General features: G+C 38.6%; 1 protein-coding gene across 6 annotated transcripts in view; it reads right to left on the bottom strand.

Annotated features, from left to right (window-relative positions):
• Positions 1 to 23811, bottom strand: part of plch1 (phospholipase C, eta 1) — a 71894-nt gene that overhangs the window by 12712 nt on the left and 35371 nt on the right. For all 6 annotated transcript variants that reach the window (XM_007554448.2, XM_016672612.1, XM_016672614.1 and 3 more), the window contains 11 exons: positions 22133 to 22376; positions 21643 to 21772; positions 17506 to 17676; positions 16915 to 17008; positions 14427 to 14630; positions 13746 to 13866; positions 11082 to 11253; positions 7123 to 7230; positions 3089 to 3244; positions 2250 to 2312; positions 317 to 411 (listed from right to left, as the gene is read on the bottom strand). In XM_007554448.2, coding sequence (XP_007554510.1) covers positions 317 to 411; positions 2250 to 2312; positions 3089 to 3244; positions 7123 to 7230; positions 11082 to 11253; positions 13746 to 13866; positions 14427 to 14630; positions 16915 to 17008; positions 17506 to 17676; positions 21643 to 21772; positions 22133 to 22376 — 1558 coding nt within the window. The remainder of the gene's footprint in view (positions 1 to 316; positions 412 to 2249; positions 2313 to 3088; positions 3245 to 7122; positions 7231 to 11081; positions 11254 to 13745; positions 13867 to 14426; positions 14631 to 16914; positions 17009 to 17505; positions 17677 to 21642; positions 21773 to 22132; positions 22377 to 23811) is intronic.

The raw sequence follows: 23811 nt of genomic DNA, 5'->3' as shown, positions 1-23811 counted from the left end.
TTATGTTAATTCTAGTGTCTGGCTTCCAATTGTATAAATAAAAAAATTACTTGTCTATTTGTGAATATGAATATCTATCCTACTATATATAAGTATGAATGGCAAAAATGTTATTAGAAGTCATAATGTGTGTAAACTAAGAAGCAGAATTCACTGTATGCTGATGACAGTTTGGGATTTTTAACATTATTTAAATAAAAGACTTGATTCATTTTTTGATGCTCTATGCTTCCTTTTCAGTGGCCCCGTCCGGCCACCCGTACGAAATGTTCTGGGGGCGCCACTGAGCGTTGTGATGAAGCAGTTCAAAGGTCACCTGTTGAATTGTCCGCCAGCCTCTCTCCCGGACCTTTCCTGGACCTCCTCCTCCTTCTCCACGCTTTGACATGCCAGCCTGGACTTGGAGTGCCTCTGGAAGTGTTGAAACACACATGGAAGTTAAAAAGCAGAATTTTATTCTCTGTGGTGTAGGTATGCTCTGCCTTCAGCTGACAACCTGGAAAATCTGCTAAATATATGACGCACCGTGTACAAAGCCGCCTACTCGATCCCAGCCCAGTGGTTCTTCAGTGGCCAGAGGGCTGCAGTATGAGTGTCTTTAGTAAATTATGTCCGTCGTACTAAATAGACACTGCTGTGTGCTTTAGCAGTAGCAGTTCGAATGTGTGTTAGCGTAATAGCAACAGTATTTCATTTCTTTAAGAGAGGAGCCTTACTGGAGTGAAGGGGGGCTGAGAAGATTAGAAATGTTTAGTAATTATAGTGTTTAGATTTTCAACAAACACACCACAGTATGAGTGTGTGTGTGTATGTGCGTGTGTGCGCGTGTGCGTGTGTGTGTAGGTGTGCGTGTGTGTGTATGTGTGCACATTTGTATACAGTACACACATGCATGCACACAACCACTGACACAGACGTGGGAGGGCACATGATATGCAAAGAGGGAGGCATAAAAGACTGAAGTGGAAACCTGAGTGGGTAAATGCAGGAGGGAAAAGAGGATAGAAAAAATTCTGCGAGAGGATGGAATGTGGCTAATAATGAAAACTTTGAGCTACGAAATCAATATTTCACAACATTTGAGATGGGAAATCCTTCATCAAAGATGAAGATGGCAGAGCATATTTAAATTAATACAGCATATTCAAATCTGCTTTATCATGCAAATTGTAGATTCTCTATTGTTTACTTAAATGAATACGATCGACGCTCAATGGCACAAAATTATGGAGCTCCCATTCAAAATGTCTTTCAGTGCTTTATGTTAGCATTTTTCTTATATTTTAGCATTTTCTGATTCTTTTTGAAATGAGTCAGTCCAACCTTTAGTTAGTTAGGTAGGTAGGTAGGTAGGTAGGTAGGTAGGTAGGTAGGTAGGTAGGTAGGTAGGTAGGTAGGTAGGAAGGAAAACATGAAAAACTGAAGGAGCAGAAAAGACAGAAGTGGAGCACAGTCATACAAGGGGAAGCTAAAAAAGGAGGGGAAGAGAGAGAGAGAGGAAGACAGGATGACAAGAAATGTCATCCTGAAGGAGACAGAGATGGACAGACGGAGGGAAGAAGGAGACTTAAACAAAGAGGAAGAAAAGATAGAAAGTAAGAAGGAAGAGAGGCATGGCACAACAAAGGACACAAAGAAAGATGGGAAAAGGAAAATTGGAAGGAATAAGTTACAAATGACAGAATGGTACATGTGAGGAATTACAGCAGGAATAAAGAAAGTAATGAATCGAGGAAGGACAGAACTGAAAAGACGCCCTGAAGGAGAGATGGGAGGACACAAGGACGCAAAGAAAGCATGTAAAAAATAAAGGAAAGAAAGGAAGCAGGAAGTGAATCAAGGAGTAATATGATGAAGTGCATTTTGAGTAAAAGGAAATATTACACAAGGAAAGCAGGGATGAGAGAAGTAATGTATAACATTGGGAGGACAGAAGGAAGAGAGGAAAAACTAAAAAACAAATGTAAAGAAAAAAGAATAATGTCTTCAAAGTTTCCTAGGAAATGAAAACTTTTAAAAGGATGAAACATTAAACATCAGTAAACAGTATTGCGATAGAACCAGTCCACTATAACCCAGCCAACCAATTATGTTGATGTTTTTCAGTGAATATAAGCAAAATATTCCTGCCTCTCTTCTGCTAAACTAAATTTGAATGAGCCTCTCCACAAACACATAAAAAGAAGAAGAAATGTTTAAAAAAAAAAAAAATTAAAAAAACGGAGAAAGCCCGTCTTCGTGTGCCTTACCTTCTGTTTCAGTGTTGTGATAAGGGATCTGCTTTGGGATTTCTTCAAAACTCCTTTTGAGCTCTGAACAAAGAAGAAGAAGGAGGGAAAAAAAGCAGAAAAGATATTCAGGGCCTCCTTTTCTACCTCGACGAGCATTTTCTTTTTTTTTTTTTGTTTGTATTCATATCTGGGTTTCATTAGGTAGTGAAATACCGAACACATTAGCACCTAGAGAGTCATTTAAAGCCTAAAGCCTTGGAGCTGAAGTAGGCGCAACAAACAGCGCTCAATAAAACATCAGACCGCTGAAGAGAGCCAGTGGGCGAGAGCTGCAAAAACAAACCAGCTAGAAACACTTGGAGAGAAAAAGCCTCAGAGACAGAATGAGGTGAAGGGGATCACCGCCGATGTAGGACTACATTAGAGCGGATAGGAAACCCTGATGCACTTACACCCACCGCGCTGAGACGGCAGGCAGGAAACCGAGAATCTCTAAAAATAAGACAAGACGCGAGCGACAAAATGAAATATTAAGCAACATTTCAGTTTTTTTATTTTTTTATTTTTATTAGACCGTCTTCACTCTCTTCCTGTTTTGACATGCTTCGGATGAAGATGCGGAAACCCTGTGGAGGAACTCTGCGATCTGTTCACCGCGTACGTTTTGACCAGGCAGGAGCTGGTCTGCTGCTTTACTCCCGAACCCTCCTCCGTGACTAACACGATGACCTAGTTTTACTCCCCTCCTCTTCACTTCGTTCTCTTTACATGTTGACGAAGGGTTTCTCCTCCGCGAGCGCGGCTCCCGGAAGCCGCCTCGCTTGCCTTTGGGCGGGCTGTGCGGAGCGGGAGCGTACCTGGCGCAGGTTCTTCTGAAGGCCCTGGTGCGTGGCTCGGAGCAGAGCTCGGATGCTGAAGCTGTCGGTGTCCTCCTTGTCCACGATCCGAGACTCCTTCAGAAGAGAATCCAGTTTCTTTCTGATGTGAGACTCCACTTGGTGATTGCCGTTGCCCTAAGAGGAAGAGAGAGCTCAGTTTTTGAGACAGAGGGCAAACTGAAACAGATTTCAAAGAGCCAGGCCTGAAAGGAGGTTTCTGACTGCTGGCAAAAATGTCCTTTTCACATTTTGACAGATCTTTCATGGTTTTCCTGAGGAATGTATGTGACTGATGAACTTGGTGAAAGGAAACTATACACAGTATTTTTAAACGAATACACACTTTAACTCTTTCATGCATAGCGGTCACTACAGTGGACAGCTATCTAAAAGACATTTTCTTGTGCTTCTTGTGGATTTTTATGTTAGAAATGCACACAGACTGAAGTGGACACAAACGCATCATAAAATGCACTATCAACTACTGGCCATCAGCTGGAAATGCAAGAAATTATTTTTGTTAAATCCAACATGGCCGACAGCCAAAACAGCATGCCGACCGACCCGGTCCCTCCTTCTACTGTAGACGACTCCTGCAGGTAAAAAAAATATTGTGACATCAGATAACCCCTAAAGAACAATACTACTGATGTATTTTTCCAAATAACTTTGTATTTGGAGAAAATTACAATTAATCACCTAAAAAAAATAATAATTTCTTTTTTTTTTACAAAAATGTTTTTTCCTTCCTTTTTTGTATGCCTTAAGAAAATAAAAAAAATGGGAAAAAATCCTGACAAAGGATCATAATTCATGCATAAAAGGGTTAAAATCTGGCGTACATTGGCTTATTTTAACTCGCCTTGCCTGCTGTTGCAGTAGCAGCTGCCAATCATGTCTCTTCCAGCTTTGCACATCTAGACAGTAGCTGTGCTTTTCTATATTCTGATAATGTTAAAAAAATATATCACAATTTTGCAATAGAGGTGTTTCCATTAAATAAGAAATGCAATTCAAATCACACATGAATAAGCCTGCTTACGCGATAAGTCATTAAAAACCATGGATGGTAACACTTAGATGAGTGCCCTTTATATTTGGGAGCAGATGCAACGTTTTGTGGAAACTGTAGTCTGATATTTTACAGAAGAGCCGACAAACTGAGCTGTTGATGATGCTGTGAGGCCTCTGGTGGAGCCAGCTGCTCATTTTCCATGAAGGCCAGTGGCGACAAATAAGGGCATTGCTGCTGTTTGCAAACTGCGAGAAAAGTGTTTCCATTGCAGTTTTGTAAAATACATAAATGTTGATGCGGCTGAAGAACCAACTCGTCCTAGCGTAAAAAAAAAAACTTTTTATCAAAAACATGAGTTATTTTGAAACTGGAGTGTGTCCATTTAGCGAATTTATTTATTTTTGTAATTCCAATTTGCACAGTCTTTTTGGTCAATGGATACACAGATACAGATATTTTATTTGCCACTTGTTCTATGGAAACTAACTGAAGTTTCAGTCCAATTAGATGAAGAACATCCATGAAGAGCAATTTCCAAGTCTTGTGAAGGACTCTCTCAATTGAACTCAGACCCAGACATTAACTGTGTCACTCTAACACATGAATACAAATTTGATGCTCCTGGTTGTGAGACGGCGGACGGCTCCAGTGTCTAGTAGCCTGAGTCAAGGTTTCTTCCAGATTGCCCTGTTTTTTTCTTCTTCTTTCCATCTCAACCCATGTTTCCACAAACTCCTATTAGTTTTCTTATTCCTGCTGAAGAAAAGTTTCCTCACAGAATTTTCAGGTGATGTGGAGTGTTAGAGTTTTTGTAAGAGTAATAGAGAAAAGAAAGCCAAAGACAAGTGAACAGCTAATGTCTCTGTGGAAAAGAAAATCCTAATAAAAGAAATTGGAAGTACATGGTTGCATTGTGGCAAAATGTGAAAAGTCTAAGGGCTTTATAATCTCTTTTTTAAAATTAGGAAATACCTAAGAGACAAAAACACTAAAATTTTCACTTTTGACTGCGAATCCAAAGGCAAAGAATAAATTACCCAGAGGATGAGTAACACTCTGTCATTCTGCAGCATGACAACCTGCAATTAGACGTCTGCATCTGCGGTAGTACCTCTGTTTCTTTGTCTCTCCTTCATTTCATTGAGCACTAAATGTCAGACGACAGTGGCATGCTAATCATCAGCAATAAAACAAAATACATTCTCTCCACACCACTTCCGTCTCTTTTGCATAAAGGGTGTGGTGGAAAATAAATTACTACAAGTTAACATCTGCTCATCATGTTACATTAAATGCTTGTGAACTCTCACCAAAATAACTACTTGGGTTACTGGGAGTTGTTTTCTACAGCTGGATCAGAACCAGACCTTGTTTTTAATTCCTTATCCTTGGTATAAAACACATGTGTTGTCTGCCTGGCAGAGCTTTTCACCTGCTTCATTATTGATTGTCCTACAAGCTCTCTGTATTGTACACAATATATGAATTAACCTGATTGAGTGATTTCACCTGACAGTGCTTGGTGAAATAGTTTCTTTTCCACAACAAAGGCGCGTCAGTCTATTGGTGTAGCGCTAGCAAGTCACTGCTGTGTAAGCGCACTGGTGTAATGAGCATAAGGCAGAAACTCCCAGTAACCTGCCAACATCCCTTTCAAAATGGCGACGATCATCTGCTGTGGCATCTGTGGCGCCGCGCCGCCAGTTTAATAAAGAGAAATGACACTACGCTCACTTATGAAACCAAACTGGAGAATAAGACCAGTGCTTTCTCCCCATTTTAAATTTGGAAAGGATGTTCCTGGGAACTCAGTGCCAGACAATATCAACACCATGATGACTAAGGATGAATGTGAAAACGGCGCGCGCATAGCGAGTGAGAGATCCGCGTGAATCTGACTTGCGGTGAAAATGTCAGCGATGTTAGTCACGCAGGTGTAAAACCTCATGGCGAATTCAAAAGAGAAATGAAAACGCTCCTTCAGTTTTCACTTTCTTTATTTTTTCTACTTGCATCATTAAGCTTTGGTTATCCTAAAACATTGCTGACAATAATTACCGCAAACATCGCTGGCCGATTACTGAAGTCGTTATCACCACTGCAGCATCATCAAGATCACATTAACTAACCTCGGTTTGTTGCCAGTACAGGGTTGAAAAATACGCTGCGGATCCATTTGTTGGCCGAGAAACACGAAGCGAAAAAAAGCAGCCTGATAAACCAAATGCAGATTTTAATTTATTTTTGATGTAACAGAAGATTCTGTTTTAAGTGACCAGGATGGTTGGGATCTACAAATGTATCTTTCTACGTTTTATATATTCAAATACTAAATTATCTGTTTGCATTTCTAATAATTTGTTGTTTTTGTTAAATTTGTCTTTAAATCTTAATAAATGAAAAGGATCCATCTGTCTCCATTTGTCTTAAATGCCTGCCAATAATGCATTTTCTATTTTTTGATTAAATACTTCCACACAAATCTAAAGTTAAATCTGTAGCAATGAAGTTTTCTCTCTTTTAATTGCGGATTTCAACACATCTGCCGGAGACTCTCTGTGCTGAACAGATTCATGTAAAATCTGCTGCCCGTCTTTGTTTTGTCACTTTACACGAAACTAAAGGAATAAGATGTAGAGTAAAACTTCAACAACGCTGAAATCAGAACTCGGTGTTCTAGTTCGGCCTCAGCTGCACTGCCGCTCATCACGCATTCATCAATATGAAAGGGGATATCTAATAACACAATCTGTTAAATTAAATTAAAACTGAGTTAATGTTGCAGATGCACAAAGCCGTGAAACAGCTCATTAAGTTTTTGCAATGACTGACAGATTAGCTTAAGATTAGTCTTATAAATAAAAGATTAACAGAGATTCAAGTGTCACATTTGCATGGCTGACATGTTTGAGAATCTCACTGCCACAACGTTTTAGGACTGAATAAAAGTTATGCTTGATTAACACATAAGACACACAGCCACATTCCTGCAGCTTACATTGCTGCTTTTGAGTTTGAAGTCCTCTTCGATTTCGTCGGCGCTGTCATCGTCAGACACCTCCCCCTCCTCGGCGTCCGCAGACAGATAGGCAGGCAGGCGCTTCCCCTGGACGGAGAGGAGATAGAGGGAAAGAAGAGGAGAGAAACTCACTCGTTTGATCGTCGGATGTTCCACGCCGAGGGCAGCGCGGTCCCTCCCTTCAGTGTTTTGTTTACATGCAGAAGCCCACGCAGGTCGAACCTCAGGGATGGTTTAAGAATAAAAGCCCAAACAATTCGGTGTTACGTATCCCTCCGTGCAGGAAGGAGGGAATCTACGCTTTTCCCACCACTGTCATGTTTTGCTGTCAGTATATGGTACTCCGGTACTTAAATGCTGTTTTAGTTTTACTTCAGATGGAACAGGATCTTCCAAAAAGTCCCATTGAGGTGTTTTTGGGAAATTGCAGCTTGTTTTTCAACGTTGTTATTTTGTCTTGGAACTCTCCTATTGTTCAATGATGGGCTGCAGTATGTAACTTTTATAAACAATATGCTTTTTTATTATTATTATTTGTTAAAACTGTCACCATGTTGTGACAGAGAGGCAGATAATCTGTGTTTTGGTCAGAAACAACCAATCAGAGCCAGCAGGAAGCTCTTGGCGCTGTCAGTCATGCTCGTGTACGTGCTGAACAATGTGCTGATGGCGGAGAATCAACTTACTGTTACAGGAAAACCGTCATCGGTGGCTATGCTAATGAGACTGAGCATTCAGGACAGGTTCTGAATGTAGGGAGCTCGCTGTAGCCTAGCAGTGCGTAGACAGTGCTAAGACCCTCCTCCTGGCTCTGATTGGTTGTTTCTGACCAAGGGGTTTATCTCTGCAGATGGGCGTTAGGGCCACAGAGGAAGACGCAGAGGAGGTTGATATTTTTCAGAGATCATCTGTCTCATATAACCATGAAAGATAATATTTAGGCTTGATAAAAAATGCAACACCTGTAAAGGAGCAAATACTTTCTCACAGCACTGTACACTAGGTAACCTTAGTGTCCCTGATGGTCTTTTATCTGAATTTACAGCCATAGCGAAAACAAATTCTGCCACATTTAGGCACTCCAGAGGGCACATACTGTATCTCTTACTCAGGAAAACACAAACATCTGCAGAATCCCCGTGAAACTCCCTAAGAAGCTATTTGGACGCACTGAAAGCCCATTAGTGAGCCATTCTCAAAGTGTGAGTGGGAGTCAGGATTTTCCAAGCGTCTTCTCCTAATAAAAACTGGAGGCTTAAAGCTTCCTGCGGTACATTTACCCGCCCTCCCGGCCAGGCAGCGCCGCCCTCCGCTTCCACCGCTGCCACAAGCAGTCTATCACCCTGCTTTCTACGTGTGATGGTTCAAAAACCTTTTTATTAAATATCTCTTTCTGCAGTGCTGTGCCATCCCGGCTCTGCTGGCCCGCAGGGCAAACGAGAGGCAGAAAGGAGGAGAGGAAAGTAGGGGGGCAGTAAAAGGCCTTTATAGAAAATCAATATCGCTCTTTTTTTTTTCAGACATCTGACCTGAAGCGAACAAACCAGGAATCCAACAATACAGACCGTCTTCGCACAACAGACGAAGACTGTTTATTTGATAATCTAATAATTGTTAGAATCCTTCAGTAATCTAGATGTGACGTTTGATGCCACCGAAGCAACGTCCGATTTATTTTCCTAACCGCGCTCGGCTAACTTCGAGTGCAGGTATGTCAAACGCACCGACGCACCGCTGCTCTTCCTGAGCACCTGTCTGGTTCAGAGCGCAGCAGGTGCTAACGAGAGATAAGCATGTAAGGCTCAGACATGACAATTCGTTCAAATAAACATACAGACGGACCTACGCCGCTTCCCAGCTCCCCTCGGTAATGTTGTCAGGTAAGGCAGACCGTACGTTCAGCTTTAAGCCCCTGTACAAGCTTTCTGTTCTACGGTAATGTAATAAATAGGAAAACCTTCAATGTTAAATGTAAAAAAGACAAAAAAAAACACTTAACTTGGTGTAAAAATTAAATCTTGAGTTCAAAAGATTGGAGAATTTGCGGGTCACTTGCCAATTTTAACTTTTATCAACTTTTTGTATGTTTTTATGAGGCAAACAACATAAAATCAAATCTCAAGAATTGTCGCTTGAGAGTTTCTGGTCCCTTTTTTCTCAGACTAAGCCTCCACTCTGAGTCAATATTTCTTCAGGCTTTCTGAAAGTCATTTTACCTACTTTTTAAACAATTTCTGGTCAGTACTTCACTATTTAAAAAAAATAAATAAATTTTTGCTTGTTAAGCCATTAAGCTTAGATGCGTTGGCCTTTCAGGCAGAGCTAGGCTCCAAAACCCAAAGGATGAAACAACGTCTCTCCACAACAGTAAAAACTTACCATTTTAAAGTACATTTTTAGGCACTTTGTCACCAGTAGGCTGTATAAAGACATCATTTTTTTTAACTGAACCAATTAAAGATACAAAAAAAAAACAGAGTTTGACCTAAAAAATTTGGAGTTTGTCCAGAGTATTTGATGCGATAGATTTCAATGTTCAGCACCCAGACTCCTGACCATCTGTGGACTTTGAGCGTCGACATAATGAACCCGTGTTTATTCCACACAGTTTAACTTTCATACCCTTTATAAAGACACTCCCAGATAAAATGAAACAGTATTGGCTGCAGCAACCTCCTGTCTTGATTGTTTGGATTGCTTTTTTTCACTTGATAAGTGAAATCAAAATATATTGTTTGCTTTCTTTTGTTCAGGTAGTCGTTCTCTGATATAAGAATTTGAAAATAATACGCAACATGTGAATGTGACAAAAAAAGTAAAGATAGGGGAAATTTGTAAGGTGCCAAATGTCTTTGTGAATACTTTTGCTTGAGTTAAGTGCTGGAGAGGGAAAATTGTAAACTTTAATGACGCAAAACCCTTCAGAAGGCTTGTATAACTCTGAAGACGACTTTAAAAGAATCACATCAAAGTCTGAGTGTTTGATCGTGGTAAAGTAAAAAGAATAGAGGGACGTCTTTATAATTTTGCGCAGCCTTGTGTTTTTTTTTTTAAACTTATTACAAACACCAGGCAACTAAGGAGGATTAATTAGCATCAGCATTTTTCAGAATTACAAATGAAAACTTTTTAAGACACAGATAACTGGAGAGCGAAGCCTTTTTCAGTGCAACTGTCATATTTGTGAAAACATTGAGCACAAACGTCATCCAAACTCCCGCAATCGTCAACAACCTGCACCGACTTTTCAGTGTCACTGTTCCTTCTTTATTGTTTTGCTTCAATGAAATTCGTGACAACTTTTGTGTTTCAGGAAAATTTGCCTGAAATTTGGCTTTTCATGCCTCTTAATTTAAAAAGAAAATTTCTAATCTGGGTACAAAAATATTTAGTTAAGTTTTATTACACATTCTATCTTTAATATAAAACTGATTAATTTTTTTTCCATTGCTAAAATTGTCAGTATTTGAAAAAAAATAAATAAATAAAAATTACATGACAACCCCAAATGAGTCACCAATTAGCCGCTGTTTGCACTGTATGCAATACAAAATATTTAAGCCAGCAGTCTGTCGCCGAGTTAATTTATGCCAGAAACTTCCACTTCCCCTCCGTCCCATTTATGATTAATAAAATGACCTACTTTCCTCTCACTTTTCCTTCTCCTCATCCTCTTCACAGGAAGTAATTAGTGCCCATGCAGTTCTGATCACTCTCCCCCCACCCTTGGTAACGCACATTAGGTAAAAAAAAATAAAAATATCGACAGATAATGAGCACTTCCTCTTTTTTCTCCACATTGAGTAGAAGGAACCAGAGGGAGGGTGGAAGTAGAAAAAGTGAGTAATAAGTCCTCCTCCCATTTCGTGGCTTTTAAAAATGAAAAACACAGACGCCCAGTCCGTCCCGCCATTAAGTGTCCACTGATGTGTCCTTACTTTGATGAGGATCTTCCCCTGCAGGCTGTGCGGACTGGGCAGCGTCTTGGAGTCTCTGCTCAGCACCTCTCCCACATCCAGCTTGTCTGCAAAGATTTCCCGCAGGTACTCGGCAATCTTCTTCTGCTGCTGGATGCTGCAGTGGTTCTCGATGGACAGAATCACCGGATATCTAAAGGAAGGATAAAAAGAAAAGAGAGAGAGAAAGTTTGCTCAAAACTGTCAAAAAATACCTGAATACTTATCAGAAGCATAGGGAAAACAAAAGACTCCCAGTTTGATTTTTCACATTTGTTGGGATGCACCTTTTCTTCTTCTATGGTATTTTCATGTGTGTGTTTGTAAATGTAGTAATGTTTCTGAGTGTCACATCACCAAAGAAACAATCAATCTACCTTTTCCACAAAACCGTAAAGTAGCTCAGATTTTTTCCTCCTATAACAAGACATTCTTTATCCATAGGTGGAAAAATCTAATCGTCCTTTTACTTTGTCTATTTTCAGAAATTATTGACCTAAAACAAAATGTGATAGTTTGCTGAAAAGTTGCTTGTAAGCTAGCTTTGTCTTGTTTTAAGAGTACTAGGCTATCTGCACTTGAAGCGAGACAAAAATACTTTGTAAGATTTTTTGTTTTTTTTGCAGTGAAATGTTGCCCTGAGGCTATAATCACAACAGCATGAGGATAAAATAACAGCTTTGACTTCTGGTGAAAACAGAAAGCAGGACAGACACAAGGGAGACAATGATAAGGCAAAGTGAGTTGAGTTTATTAATCTCTCAGTATTATGACAGATTGGAAATTAATAAGGCGTGAGTTCATGAGAATTTCAGATTATTATTATTTTTTTCTAATTAGTAAAGGTGAGTGTTGTCTTTGGAGAGTCAGAGATGAACAAATATGTCCTTAAAAAAGTACTTTACAAAATTATGTTGGGACCATTCTTTAACCTCCGCATCCCCCATCTTCTCATCCACAAGTGTAAAAAAGAAATAGAAATTTAACTGGTGCGGGTACTTTACGTTATGTTTCACACTTTAAACAAGTCACAATGAAGCTGTTGTGAAAATTTGATAAGTTTTAAGGTTGAGAACTTTTGCAAAGTGAATCTCTTACGTTCCTTTCTCCCACTTGGCAACAATCTGCTGCAGTCAAGCAGGAAGAAGCAGGTCACATGACCTTATCTTTCGTGAATAATTTATATAAAAAGGTCATTTATATGAGCAGCTCCAACATGGGAAAAACCCACAACAAACAACCCAGGGCAGATTCAGGGTTCAGAGTAATTACGTTTTGGAAGATAAAAGTTCAGAGTGCCTTAAAAAAAGAGAGTATTGTGTTATTTTGAGTAAACTCTTCAGGAAGTGACTGTCCAATCACAAAAAACAGCTTTTAAACTCATGACATATAAATATATTTTTTGTAGTTTTAGCTTTTTGTTTTCAGAAGACTTAAGTATTTAAAGGAAGCAATTATGCATGTTAAATATTAGAGGATTTGAAACATTTTAATTAAATAGATTTTTGCATGTAACCTGATTTTTTTTTTTCCATTTATGTAGCTTTATTGAAAATTCATTTAAAACTGTCAAAAACTATTTTTGTGTGTGTTTATACACAGCCCAGCATGTGAGAGTAAATAAATAGATTAATACACTAACCAACAACAAGCTGCAACCAGACTTTAGCTATTTAACTTGCAGTTCAGACGGCAACATAAAAAAAAAATCACCAAAAAAAGATGCACTTAAGAAATGTAATGTTTTTTTTTTTTGTAATTCTTCTGCTTTTGACGAATCAACAAAAAAGCACCTCGCTGTATTTTTAAACTACTAGCATGCGTTAATTGCTTGTTACGTCTGCACAACTTTAATTAGGACACTTGACTTTAATCTAATTTTACATTTCCAACAGTCGGCAGGATGAGGCAGCAACGTTTGGCTTAATTAAGTTGAAACAGTGCCTGTACTTGAATTAAATAAACATCTTTATAACTCAGCCACCGCCGAGATGAGAAGCTGTGAGTAGTGAAAGTGGGCCAATATGTCAGCACGAAACCGCATCAGTCACAACTTTGTTTAGGTACCGTCGGGCCCCACAGAGACAATCAGTCGCTCCTCGGGGAGCCAGACGACGCTCCGCTCAGCAGATGGTTCACTTATAGGTGCTAATTACTCCCAGAATCACAGTTCCTGAAAAAATAAATGTTTTTTTTAATAGCTTTTGTATTTTATTTGCTTATATAATTTCGTGGTTAGATATGTTTGCGTAAAACCAGTCAGTACTGCAGGACAGAAAGCGTGGCATCAGGTTGTTTACCCGCATAAACCTTAAGCTGAGTTTTTCAGAGGGCTGACCGCCTTCCTGTCTCTGACACCATCAGACCCAACCTGTCAGACAGCCTCATCACAAGCAGCCATGTTGTTTGTGACGAGGCTGTCAGAAAAGCTGATTAGAAGTGGAACTTTTTTTTTTTTTTTTTTTTAATCCAGCACTTTAAAACATTTGCTGCGCTGATCTCGGTTAATTAAAAGTGTATATTTCAATTGCAATTGTATATTTCCATACATTAAAATATTTTTTTTAACAAGTGTTACAATAACGTTTGTGCCCATAAACTTCCTTTCTCATCCTCTAGAGTTAGCGACATGCAGCTCTGACTTACTGGTTGTTTATAAAGGCGTATTTGTTGATGGTCTCTATAACGGACTTGAATGTTATTTTGGACGTCAGGGTGTATCCGTGCTGCACCATCGGCTCTCCGTCGGGTCCATCCCAACAATCAACTGTGGGAAAACGACATAAGAGAAATTAGTCTTGGGCAGAAATAGTATTTATTTCTAATGTGAAACAGCAGCATATCCTGAGTTTTAACAACTATTTTCGGGGTGGGGAGTGGGGGGTTATTAATTTAGTTTTTTAAATAGCAGGGAACATCCTAGACATAAAAAAAAGATTCTTCACATCGATCAATAAAACAACTAACACTTTTGTTTTAAATGACAGTTTGTCGTAACAATAAGCAGTCAAGGGGAAAAAAAACACGGATTGCAATAGTCTATTTTCACAGCAGACATATTGATTAGTCATAGTAAGAGAAACCCAGAGTGTTACTAATAGCATAAACGATGGTGCTGTTCTGTCTGAGCCATGACAGGATGACCAGTGAGATGGCAGAGATGATATCCTGACTGAGCCATTGTTAACATAACACAGAATTTCCACTAGATGTTTGTTTTTTTTTTTCTTTCTTTCTTTCTTTCTTTCTTTCTTTCTTTCTTTCTTTCTTTCTTTCTTTCTTCTTTTTCATATTTTTTCTTTGGTACGAACGCAGACGCGAGCGCACCTTCCACACAGCGGCAGCCGGACTGCAGCACCCAGGCGTACATGTCCGTCTTGGAGTGCGAGAGGAGCTGGTCTCCAGTCAGGTACGTGTTGTGAGAGGAGGCGATGAAGTAGTTGCACAGCGGCTGCTCCATGTCCTGGTTCACCTCGTGATGCAAAGGGTTGAAGATGTCGCACGTCGGGCTGCGCATGAAACTCGTGAAGCCTGGAGGAACAAAAGAAGATAAGTCGGCTTGGAATTGCACCAGACCGTGCGCCATCTGCATCTACCGAGTCCCACGCTTCCCCTCGTCCACAAAAAAGGGCTTTTATGTCATGCTAAACATGGTGATTGTCTGTCTGCCAATGTCTTTGACAGGCGATAAACTCCGAAGAACTATGAGATAGCGAAATGCGGTAAACACACTTATTATTCACACGAGATGATTCCCCGTGGCATTGTTTATCCCACCACTTTCGGTCTTGTTGAGCTCGGCTTAACGAACAAGCAGCATCATCAGACAGATCGAGAGCAGACAAGAGCTGCAACAGGAGGAAATATTTGGGTGGCAGTAAACGCCGCACTCATATTCAGACATCAGCAGCAGGATAAAATGTAAATAAATGGATGAGAGGTGGTTCCTTCATGGACTTGGTCACTTTGAATTGAGATGTGGTAGACATGTCAGCATCTTAAACTCACTTTTTGGAGATTCAACTATATTGAAATGTAAATCATGAAAAGATGTGAAATTTTACGAAAGCTTACTGTAATTTGTTTAAAAAAATTTTTTTTTCACTGCTCTGCATTCGGTATTCAAAAGTTGAAAAGTTTAAAAAGCTAAAAGAAGAAGTTTCTGCTTCTTCTTCAAGGTTGTTCTTTGCTTTTGCTGCACAAAGTGACAGGATGTTCCCGTTTCTTCACAAAAAAAATGGTGATAACTCTAAGAAAGAAGAGCTCTTATTGAATCCAAAGAATGTGCTGATAAGTTTTATATTATGTGCAACAGCCCTTATATAAAAAAACGCCTTCTTTTTATAAAAGCTTGACCTTCATCCTTTATTATAAGCTTTACATGTATATAAAAGTTCAAAGAAATACATTTGACATGGTTTGGAAAAACAAATTTGTCCAGATATATTTGTGGAGGATTTTCAGCTGCAGAGAGATTATGATTTATAAAATTGTTGTGAAATTTGCAAATGAAATCTGAAGTTGACTGCTGAACACTACTCTTTCATATCTCGTGCGTTTCTATTCACTGAATCTCTACATTATTTATTTATTTATTTTTTTTTTTGATTAGTCAACTGTGTAATTATTTGCAGAATCTCCATATCAATCACCATCAGTCACTCTGAAGGGCGATCGTAAGGCGTTTAAAATCTTTGCTAAAGTTTCGGTAGTTGGTCACAGCCTCAACCTCTGTGCTTGGATTTCGGTTCAGAACACACAAAGAGTGTTTTGTTGAAAAATTATTATTCGTATCATCTCAAAGAAGCTGACTTTTACACTTCTGAGTGCAAAACACCACCGATTTGTCATGTCATTGTCTGATTTATGCAAAACCTTAGAATAATTATCATGTAGCTCCTTCGGTTGGCAAAAAAGATTTTTTTTTTAATTCACAGTTTTTTTTAATCATTAGCATCTAAAAGACACATTCGTGTGAAATGTGAATCACATCAAATTAGATATTGAACTAAGATTAGTGCTTTCCCCTTCTCACCCGCAACAATGTCTCATTTTCTATTTTCCACAAGCCTCATATTTTAATCAGACAGTTTTCCCAGTACAGGTGCCCTTCCCTTCCTCTCTTTCCTCTTCAGGGCCATCCTTCAGCCACTTCATTAGGTTGCAATAATTTATATTTTTAATATAGACACGTATTCCCTCCACCTTTCATGAAAGGAGATCATCAGGGCTAAAACTCTTTATTTTATCAATTATTTTGAAAGTGCTTTTATGTGTTTCCATTCGTCAAAAAGTCTAGAACACAAATATACAAATGCAGCTCAATAAATTGTTTTATAATTTAAATGTTCATTTATTTCAGTAGTTCAAGGCATGTATTAGAAATACTCATTACTCACATGTTGTACTTCAAATCTGTTGATTTTTATCTTTTTTTCCATGAAGTTAATTTAAGCTCAACATTCAGCCTAAAAAACTCTTGAGCTGTTACCAAGATGTCTTTATGTTTTACGACTAAACATTTTATTTATTTTTTTTAAGTAATACGGTATACTGCTCATTTCAAAATGTCCTAACCGTCTTTAGTTTTGAAGTGAATTTCTCTGTATTCTCGGATGTCATTCTGCATGGCTTTCACCACTTAAAATAGGTTCAAATAAACATTTAGTCTTATATTTTGAGTCATTTTAATGCTCACTCACAAATAGCCTTATACAGTAAAGCCATAACAAACAACAGGATGAGAGAAAATCATCTCCTGAATGTAAATTCATCAAAGAAGCTTTGGAAAGGGAAGAACTAACAAGAACGTTACCTTCTATCCCCAAAACGCCTCTTTGTTTGTTTTCATCTGATACTTCAAACTTGTCGATAATTTCTGCAACATACTCTGGCGTCACGTTGGTCATCTACATAAAAAAAAAAAAAAAATTGGACAAAAAAAAGGCAACAAAAAACATGGTTACTTACTAAAATACAACAAGTGACATACATTTCTTACAAGTGTTGACAGAGAAAAACATAATGCAAATATACATTAAGAAATCCAGAAATGTACAAATAATGTCAATTCTAATTCTAATTTTAATAATAGTGACTAGAATAATGTGAAAATTGGTCTATAGAAAGGTTAAATAATTAGCTTACAGAATTTATGTGGATTATCATAGATGTTGAGGACAATTAAATACAGAAAAATGACTGATTATAAATCAGATAATCGTATGAAAGAAGTCAAGAGCTCCAGCAAAACAAGTCAGTTTAGTTGTGATAGACCAAATGAGGAATTACTTATGCCGTAATAACATAAATTAAGCTTTTTTCTCCGTGGTTACATTTCAAAGTAAAGACTGAAGGGAAAGTGTTTTTACATTAAGAGAAACTTCCACCAGGTTTATTTACTCGCCTTCTGCTCATTGTGCAGGAAGTTGGCGAGCTCCTCCACTGTCAGGTGGTCCTTCCTGTCGCTGTACGCCATCATGAGCAGAAACAAGTCCCGTCTCAGAGACATCATCTTATAGAAGACGGAAAACTCCTCGTACGTCAGCGTGCCCTGATGATCGTCGGTGTCTGCTTCCTGAGCAGAGAGAAAAGGTGATTTCTTTAATTTTACACTGTTTTAGTTACATAAAACCTTCAGTGCTTATCGATACGAAAGAAAGAGTTCCTGTTGGTGTTTAAATGTTAAATAAGAAAAACAGCTTTCCTACAGAACATGTTAAGTTCTTGACTTTAAAATCAAAGCTTCACCAGTCATCTATCCAATACAATGCTTTTCTTTTTCTTTTTTTTAATTTCGTAATACAAATGAGCGTCTGTGTGTCATCGTTCGCCTCATCTGCCAGTTTGCGTGGCTCCGAAAAGCAAATACGATTCCCTTCTCACGAGGAACGAGTAAACATAAAGTCAGTGTCGCCACAGTTTAGTCATATGAAAAATTAAGTTGATTAATTCTGACAGTCGGGCACAGAGGATTTAATGTGTAAAATGCCACTTTAGAGAAACCACAAACCCCCCGCCCTCCTCAACAAAACCGACAACAGCACCATCACAGAAAAGAAAAATAACACAAAAAAGATGAAAACAAAAAATAAATAAATGAAATATTGTTAAATTGAAAAGACAAAAACTTAGACTTTCTTTATTCTTGGAGCAAAATGTATTGTGCTCAGTTTATGTGCTGAAATTTGTTATTGTGGTCAGCTTGTTCCTATTTATTTATTTATTTATTTTGGTAATTTATTGTGTCAAACCTTCACTGCAACAATGGATTCATGTAGGCAATAAGCTAAATGTATTTTTTTTCTCATTTTTGCCAAAACCATCTAGATCAGTCATGCATACAGATGTGAACAAGCGTTTCTCCAAATTCCCCAATCACTTTTATTCTTTCAAATTCAGGTAGAATAGAATAGAAACTAGAAACTTTCTGAAGAAATTTAACCGGGGCCTGCCAAAGTGTGCCCATCGGTTGAACCCAGCGTTCTGATGCTGAAAATTAGCATCAATGCTAAAGTAAGCTACAATGTACTCAATAGCATGTGGAGAGTCATAAGCATGTTGACTAACATGGACTTACTCCATTCAATATCTTAAAATTAGTGTACAAGCTAAAATTAGCCAAAATGCTAATTGTTGTTTAAAAAACATAAGATTTCTTCTGCTCTTTTGAAATACTACTTAACTTAAAATAAGTACTACTCAACAAGAATTGAGCAGTACTTATCTCTTAGCAACTGATTAACAACAAATGTTATTATTGTTCAAAAACATAAGATTTCTTCTGCTCTTTTGAAGTATTACTTACCATAGCAATGCATAGGAAGCAAGGCAGTACATTAGCATTAACCTTAGCATTAGCCTTAACTAAGTGCTAATTAGCAGTTGCTAATTAGTCCAATCATTAGCCTTAGCATTAGTCTTAGCATTAGCCTTAGCAGTGCACTAGAAGTAGCCTTTTCCCTAAAATAAGATTTTAGCTATTTTTCTTATTTATTAGACGTGTTTAGCACTGAATGGAGGAAGTCAATGTAGGACAAGATGTAAGTGATACCTCACATGCCACTGTCACTGATTAAGACCAAATCTTAAAACTGAGTGAGAACACTGAGTGTTCCGCCATGTTTGTAGTTCTAACCTTCAGTCATTGTAGTTCTAAAGAGAAGTTTGGCTCTCTGCCAACTGTCAGCCAACTGTCATATGAGAGAGAGACAGAATTCTATCTGTGTGAAGCAGTCACTTTTTCTGAAAAAAGCAGTCCGAACAACTGCTTCCCGTTCAGGATCCGTAAAAGCGATCCAAAAATCGTTTGAACCGTATGAGAGAGCAATTTCTCGTCTCCGATAGTACCGCGATTCATATCTGTAGCTCACTCACAATAATAGCAGCAATGAGAGAAAGATGGTGTGCGCTGATCTCTGAAATTTTTCAGAAAAGTATGAAATGAATGGCTGAGGGCCTGAAGTTACCCTGTCACTTGATCTCGCTAAATCAGGCAAAATGTACCAGCGATTCAACACCAACAAATCCCCAATACAAATTATTATTTTTTTCTTTTCTAAGCCTTTATTTCTCTAAACATTGATGCATTCTGCTGATTTTACTCCCCCCATCTTGCTGCATCTTTTCAGGGTCTGATATTAACTGTATGTTGCTGGGTCCATTCGACTCCACAACAAATCCAATAACACCACATATCCCTTCCCTCATGCTCCCATAACACGCACACACACACACACGCACACACACAGAATCTAAACACAAAGCAAGCAGCAGGATAAATCAGTCCGATGGACTTGGAATGCGTCGACAGAAAGTAAACAGATTTTAGGTATTTTAGGCTGCACAAGCTGTTAAAATGGCTATGGTACTGTCTATCACAGCATAAACTGGAGAAAATAAAGCCGCAACTTTCTCAGGCTGGTCACAATCCAAAAAGTGAGTTATTTTACTGAGTTATTTTACACTGGGATAAAGGGGGGGAAAGCATGTCACCTACTCTGTCGAGTGAATAATGGTAATAGAAAATGGAAGAGTTTAGAGAGTGACTTTGGGTATTTTTAATTATGGCACAAAATGTAAAAAGTAACTATATTGTATATTAAAGATTGTGAGAAACCCCTGGATTATTAAGAGACACATTGTGATCCTGACAGAAATGTTTTATGAATTTTAAGAATAACTTGATTTTAGGTTGAAAAACACAACAGCATCTTGCATTGGTTTTCTCATGCATCAAGCCTTTCGACACACATTCAGCATAAACACAGAGTACAATCCATTTTTTGTGATGGGTCAGCACAACGTAGTGGAAATTAGGACATGGAAGGAAAACAATTTATGGTTTTCAACAGGCTTTACTACTAATTATTTAAAATTGGTGGAAAGAGATCTCATTGGGCCTCCCTGAGCCAATGAATTATAGAACTGTTGTTTGTTGTGTTTATCCTCTGACTGAGACTTTGTATCAGTTTCCCAAACTTTCTGTTGAAATATGACTGTCTGTTTTGAATCAGAGGTTTTTGTGGTCTTCGTTTCCTCAGCCCTTATGAGAGCACACCCACTTTTAACCACCTGCTTATCATCGTGTAAGCTAAGCTATAAATATTTTCCATGTTGTGTTGAGACCATTGTCAAATAAATATACATATAATTAGAAATGACCGTGGCTTCCCTGCTGACTGCTTGTCGTTTGGCTTTACCTGTGCAGCCGCATGTCACACCTGCTCCCGTTTATCATTAACAGAAGAATCCAGGACACACAGTCTGACACACACTCCTCTGGTTTGCTCAGTACTGTCGGTCGCCTCGATGACCCCCCCCATCCCCATTCATTTATTTACATTTATCTCAGCCTGTCACACTGTTCATGAAATGGCAACTGTGATTAAATTTTGGGTGATTCTTTCCTGCTGAGTCTTTGACAATTGTCTTTCACATAAAAATGCAAATGAGACTCGCTGAACAACGTTTCACCAATCTGCAGCTGACCGGCTTTGTTGAGCCTCTGGGGGAACTGTTAGCTAAACTAGTTTTGCTAAAATTGTTGTGAAAGAAAGATTTTAGGATTACGACATTAATCTTTTAGAACTTCCCATCTGAATTAATTCTGCAAAACTTGTACCCCCAAAAACTCAGGAATCAAGGTAATCTGTGTGGAAGCGTTTGAGTCAATTCTTCTGCCTTCACATCCTTTGATTTTGAGACTCTTTTACTACAACTGCTTTTCTACTATAAAAAACAAGACAAGCCAAGATATGAAATTTAAAAAAAAGTTTTTAAAATCTACAACCTGGCTAGCATAATCCAATTACAACTCAAAACTATCAATTCAAATGATCAATTTGCACTCCAATCTCCACAATGTGGTAGAAAGTAAGAACGTTTTAGGTCAACAGAATGGTCGACTCCAAGTGGCGTCACTTACTGAAACTTTGGTCTTAAAATTTTAATCCCTTATCTTCTTTTATTATTTCAGGCACGTTTCTGTGCGCACATGGGAATAAACTGCATTGGCAGCGTGGAGTCCGTGTTGTTTTCTCACCTGAAACATTTGCTTGACCTTCCTGCGTGGCAGATTAACATTCAGCTTGTGAAGAAGCTGGTAGATTTCGTCGATGTTCAGAAGGCCATCTCCGTTTTTGTCCGCTTCTTCGAACGTCTGCTTCATCCACGTGAAACACGCACGTTAAGGAAGCCGGACATGAGGTCTCTTGGCGCAGTTTTAAATATCTCCCCGCTTAAGACGTGCAGGGAGTTTACCCACTGAGACAAAACACCCAGACTAAAATGAAAGCTCAGATGGAGATAAGTTATACAGAGCCATACGATATGTCTCGGTTTTTGCGTGAGCTGAAAGAATAATTCACATCACGCCACGGCGAAGCGATCTTGACAAAAAGATTGCACGCTTTCCAATCAGCAGACAGGGACCTGTCAATAAAATGATATTGACCTAGAATGTTTTTTTTCACTTTTCTGTAAACCGGTTGTGACAAGAAAAAGAAACAGCAGGGATTCAGTCGGAAGGATATTGGTCGTGTGTGCGTTGTCGCTTGGCCAATGAGTCCTCGTCACTAATCCCAGCCATCAGGTAGCGGAGGCCTGTGATCCAGGTTCTGGCCTCCTCTGCATTCGACGTCACCAGGTCAAGGGACTCCATGTGGTTTCCATGGTAAACCGTAAAGCAGCAAGCCTGATCGAAGTTACCGTCCGCATGCCGGTGGAAGATATCTGACTGACCGCCCTCCGTCACCTTGTAGAGGGAATCTATGGTGACTAAAAAGAAAACAGAGGAAGAACAAATAATTACCAAATAAATATTTTTCATTTTTCTCTCGCTGCTAAAATGCTCCAGTGTTGAAGTGCACACAAATTCTAATTTCAGAAAATTAAGATTTTCCATAAAACCTTTTATAGGTACGAAACACGAATAAACCTCAATCAGCCCTTGTAGTGTGTTTTTATAAGTGTTTATGCATCTCATTTTAAAAGCAATTTTCTGAATCCAAAAGACTGTTCTGAGTCATTCCAAAATAAGCCAAAATGCATTACCATATCGGCCATGTTGTTATTGGCAACATGGATCGGGGATGGTGTGAACTGTGCAGGAAAAGTGGAAGTATAAAGGTGAAGAGGACAGATTTCTCCTCACCCTCTGGAAACTGCCTCTCTGTTGGAAATCATTTTTGGCCCCAGGATTCTTGAAACAATTACAAACTTAGATTTAGGTAATAACCTTTTGTATTGGCTAAACATTATTATATAATGTGTAAGCTACAAATATGACGTTTTGTCTTCATCTTAAACCCTCGTAAGTATAAGACAGACTAATATGTGGACAAAATGAGACTTGCACTTTGCACAATATGTAATAAAATTTAGGCTGTTCTTGTGATGTAGACACTATGAGGAAGGTGACAAATTCTTTCACACATTAGGACAACAGTGTGGTACAGAAATAACATCTGTCTAAATGTTATGAGATTTTCCCTGTTTCAAAATGACCATTTGTGGGATCATTTGCCGCTGAGGTAAATTACAGGCAAACTGGGTTTGTGGGTGAAATCTTTAAAATCTCCCCATGTTGTTCCAGTCCTGTTCCTCCCTGGATAAATCATTGTATAAATATTCTTTTCATGGATGCAAATTCAAGCCTAAGATGTTGCTCTTCTGCAACTTTCAGCTGTTTTGTTTCTTTCTAACCATTTGCATGTTTCAGTCCTGGAAATTATTTGAACTATAATGAGCTACCGGTTGAAAATGCAACGTAAAGGAAATGTAATTTTTTTTTTTTTTAAAGTGCCTTTTAAGTGGAATCCATTAGATGCTATTGTTCATGTTTTTCATAACAAACACGGATATCATAGAGCATATCTTTTTCTGCATCAGCAGTCCCGTTCAAAACACAAAGCAGCCAAAGTGTCCCTAATCTACAGCTAAAAATGGTTTCATGGTCAAGCTGTTGGCTCCCAAGTGACTGCAGTGTTCAGCATAAATCCCTTGGTATTGGTTTTAGCACACTGGATATCTCTGCAGAGTCACCTTTAAAACAGCAACACCATCTGTGAGTCTCCAAGGATTTCACAGCTTTGAAACGGACACAATATGACTGGCGTCAAAATTTGATCTGCTACTGTCACCTATGACATGTGCACTATTTTATTGGTATTAATAAGATTGGTAACATTTTAGATTTCCTAATTGTTTATGT

The sequence above is a fragment of the Poecilia formosa genome, unplaced genomic scaffold (assembly GCF_000485575.1).
Source record: "Poecilia formosa unplaced genomic scaffold, Poecilia_formosa-5.1.2 Scaffold63, whole genome shotgun sequence".
In the NCBI taxonomy this organism is placed as follows: domain Eukaryota; kingdom Metazoa; phylum Chordata; class Actinopteri; order Cyprinodontiformes; family Poeciliidae; genus Poecilia; species Poecilia formosa.
Note: the sequence above shows the minus strand (reverse complement) of the source record. Positions and strands in the feature narration are given on the sequence as shown.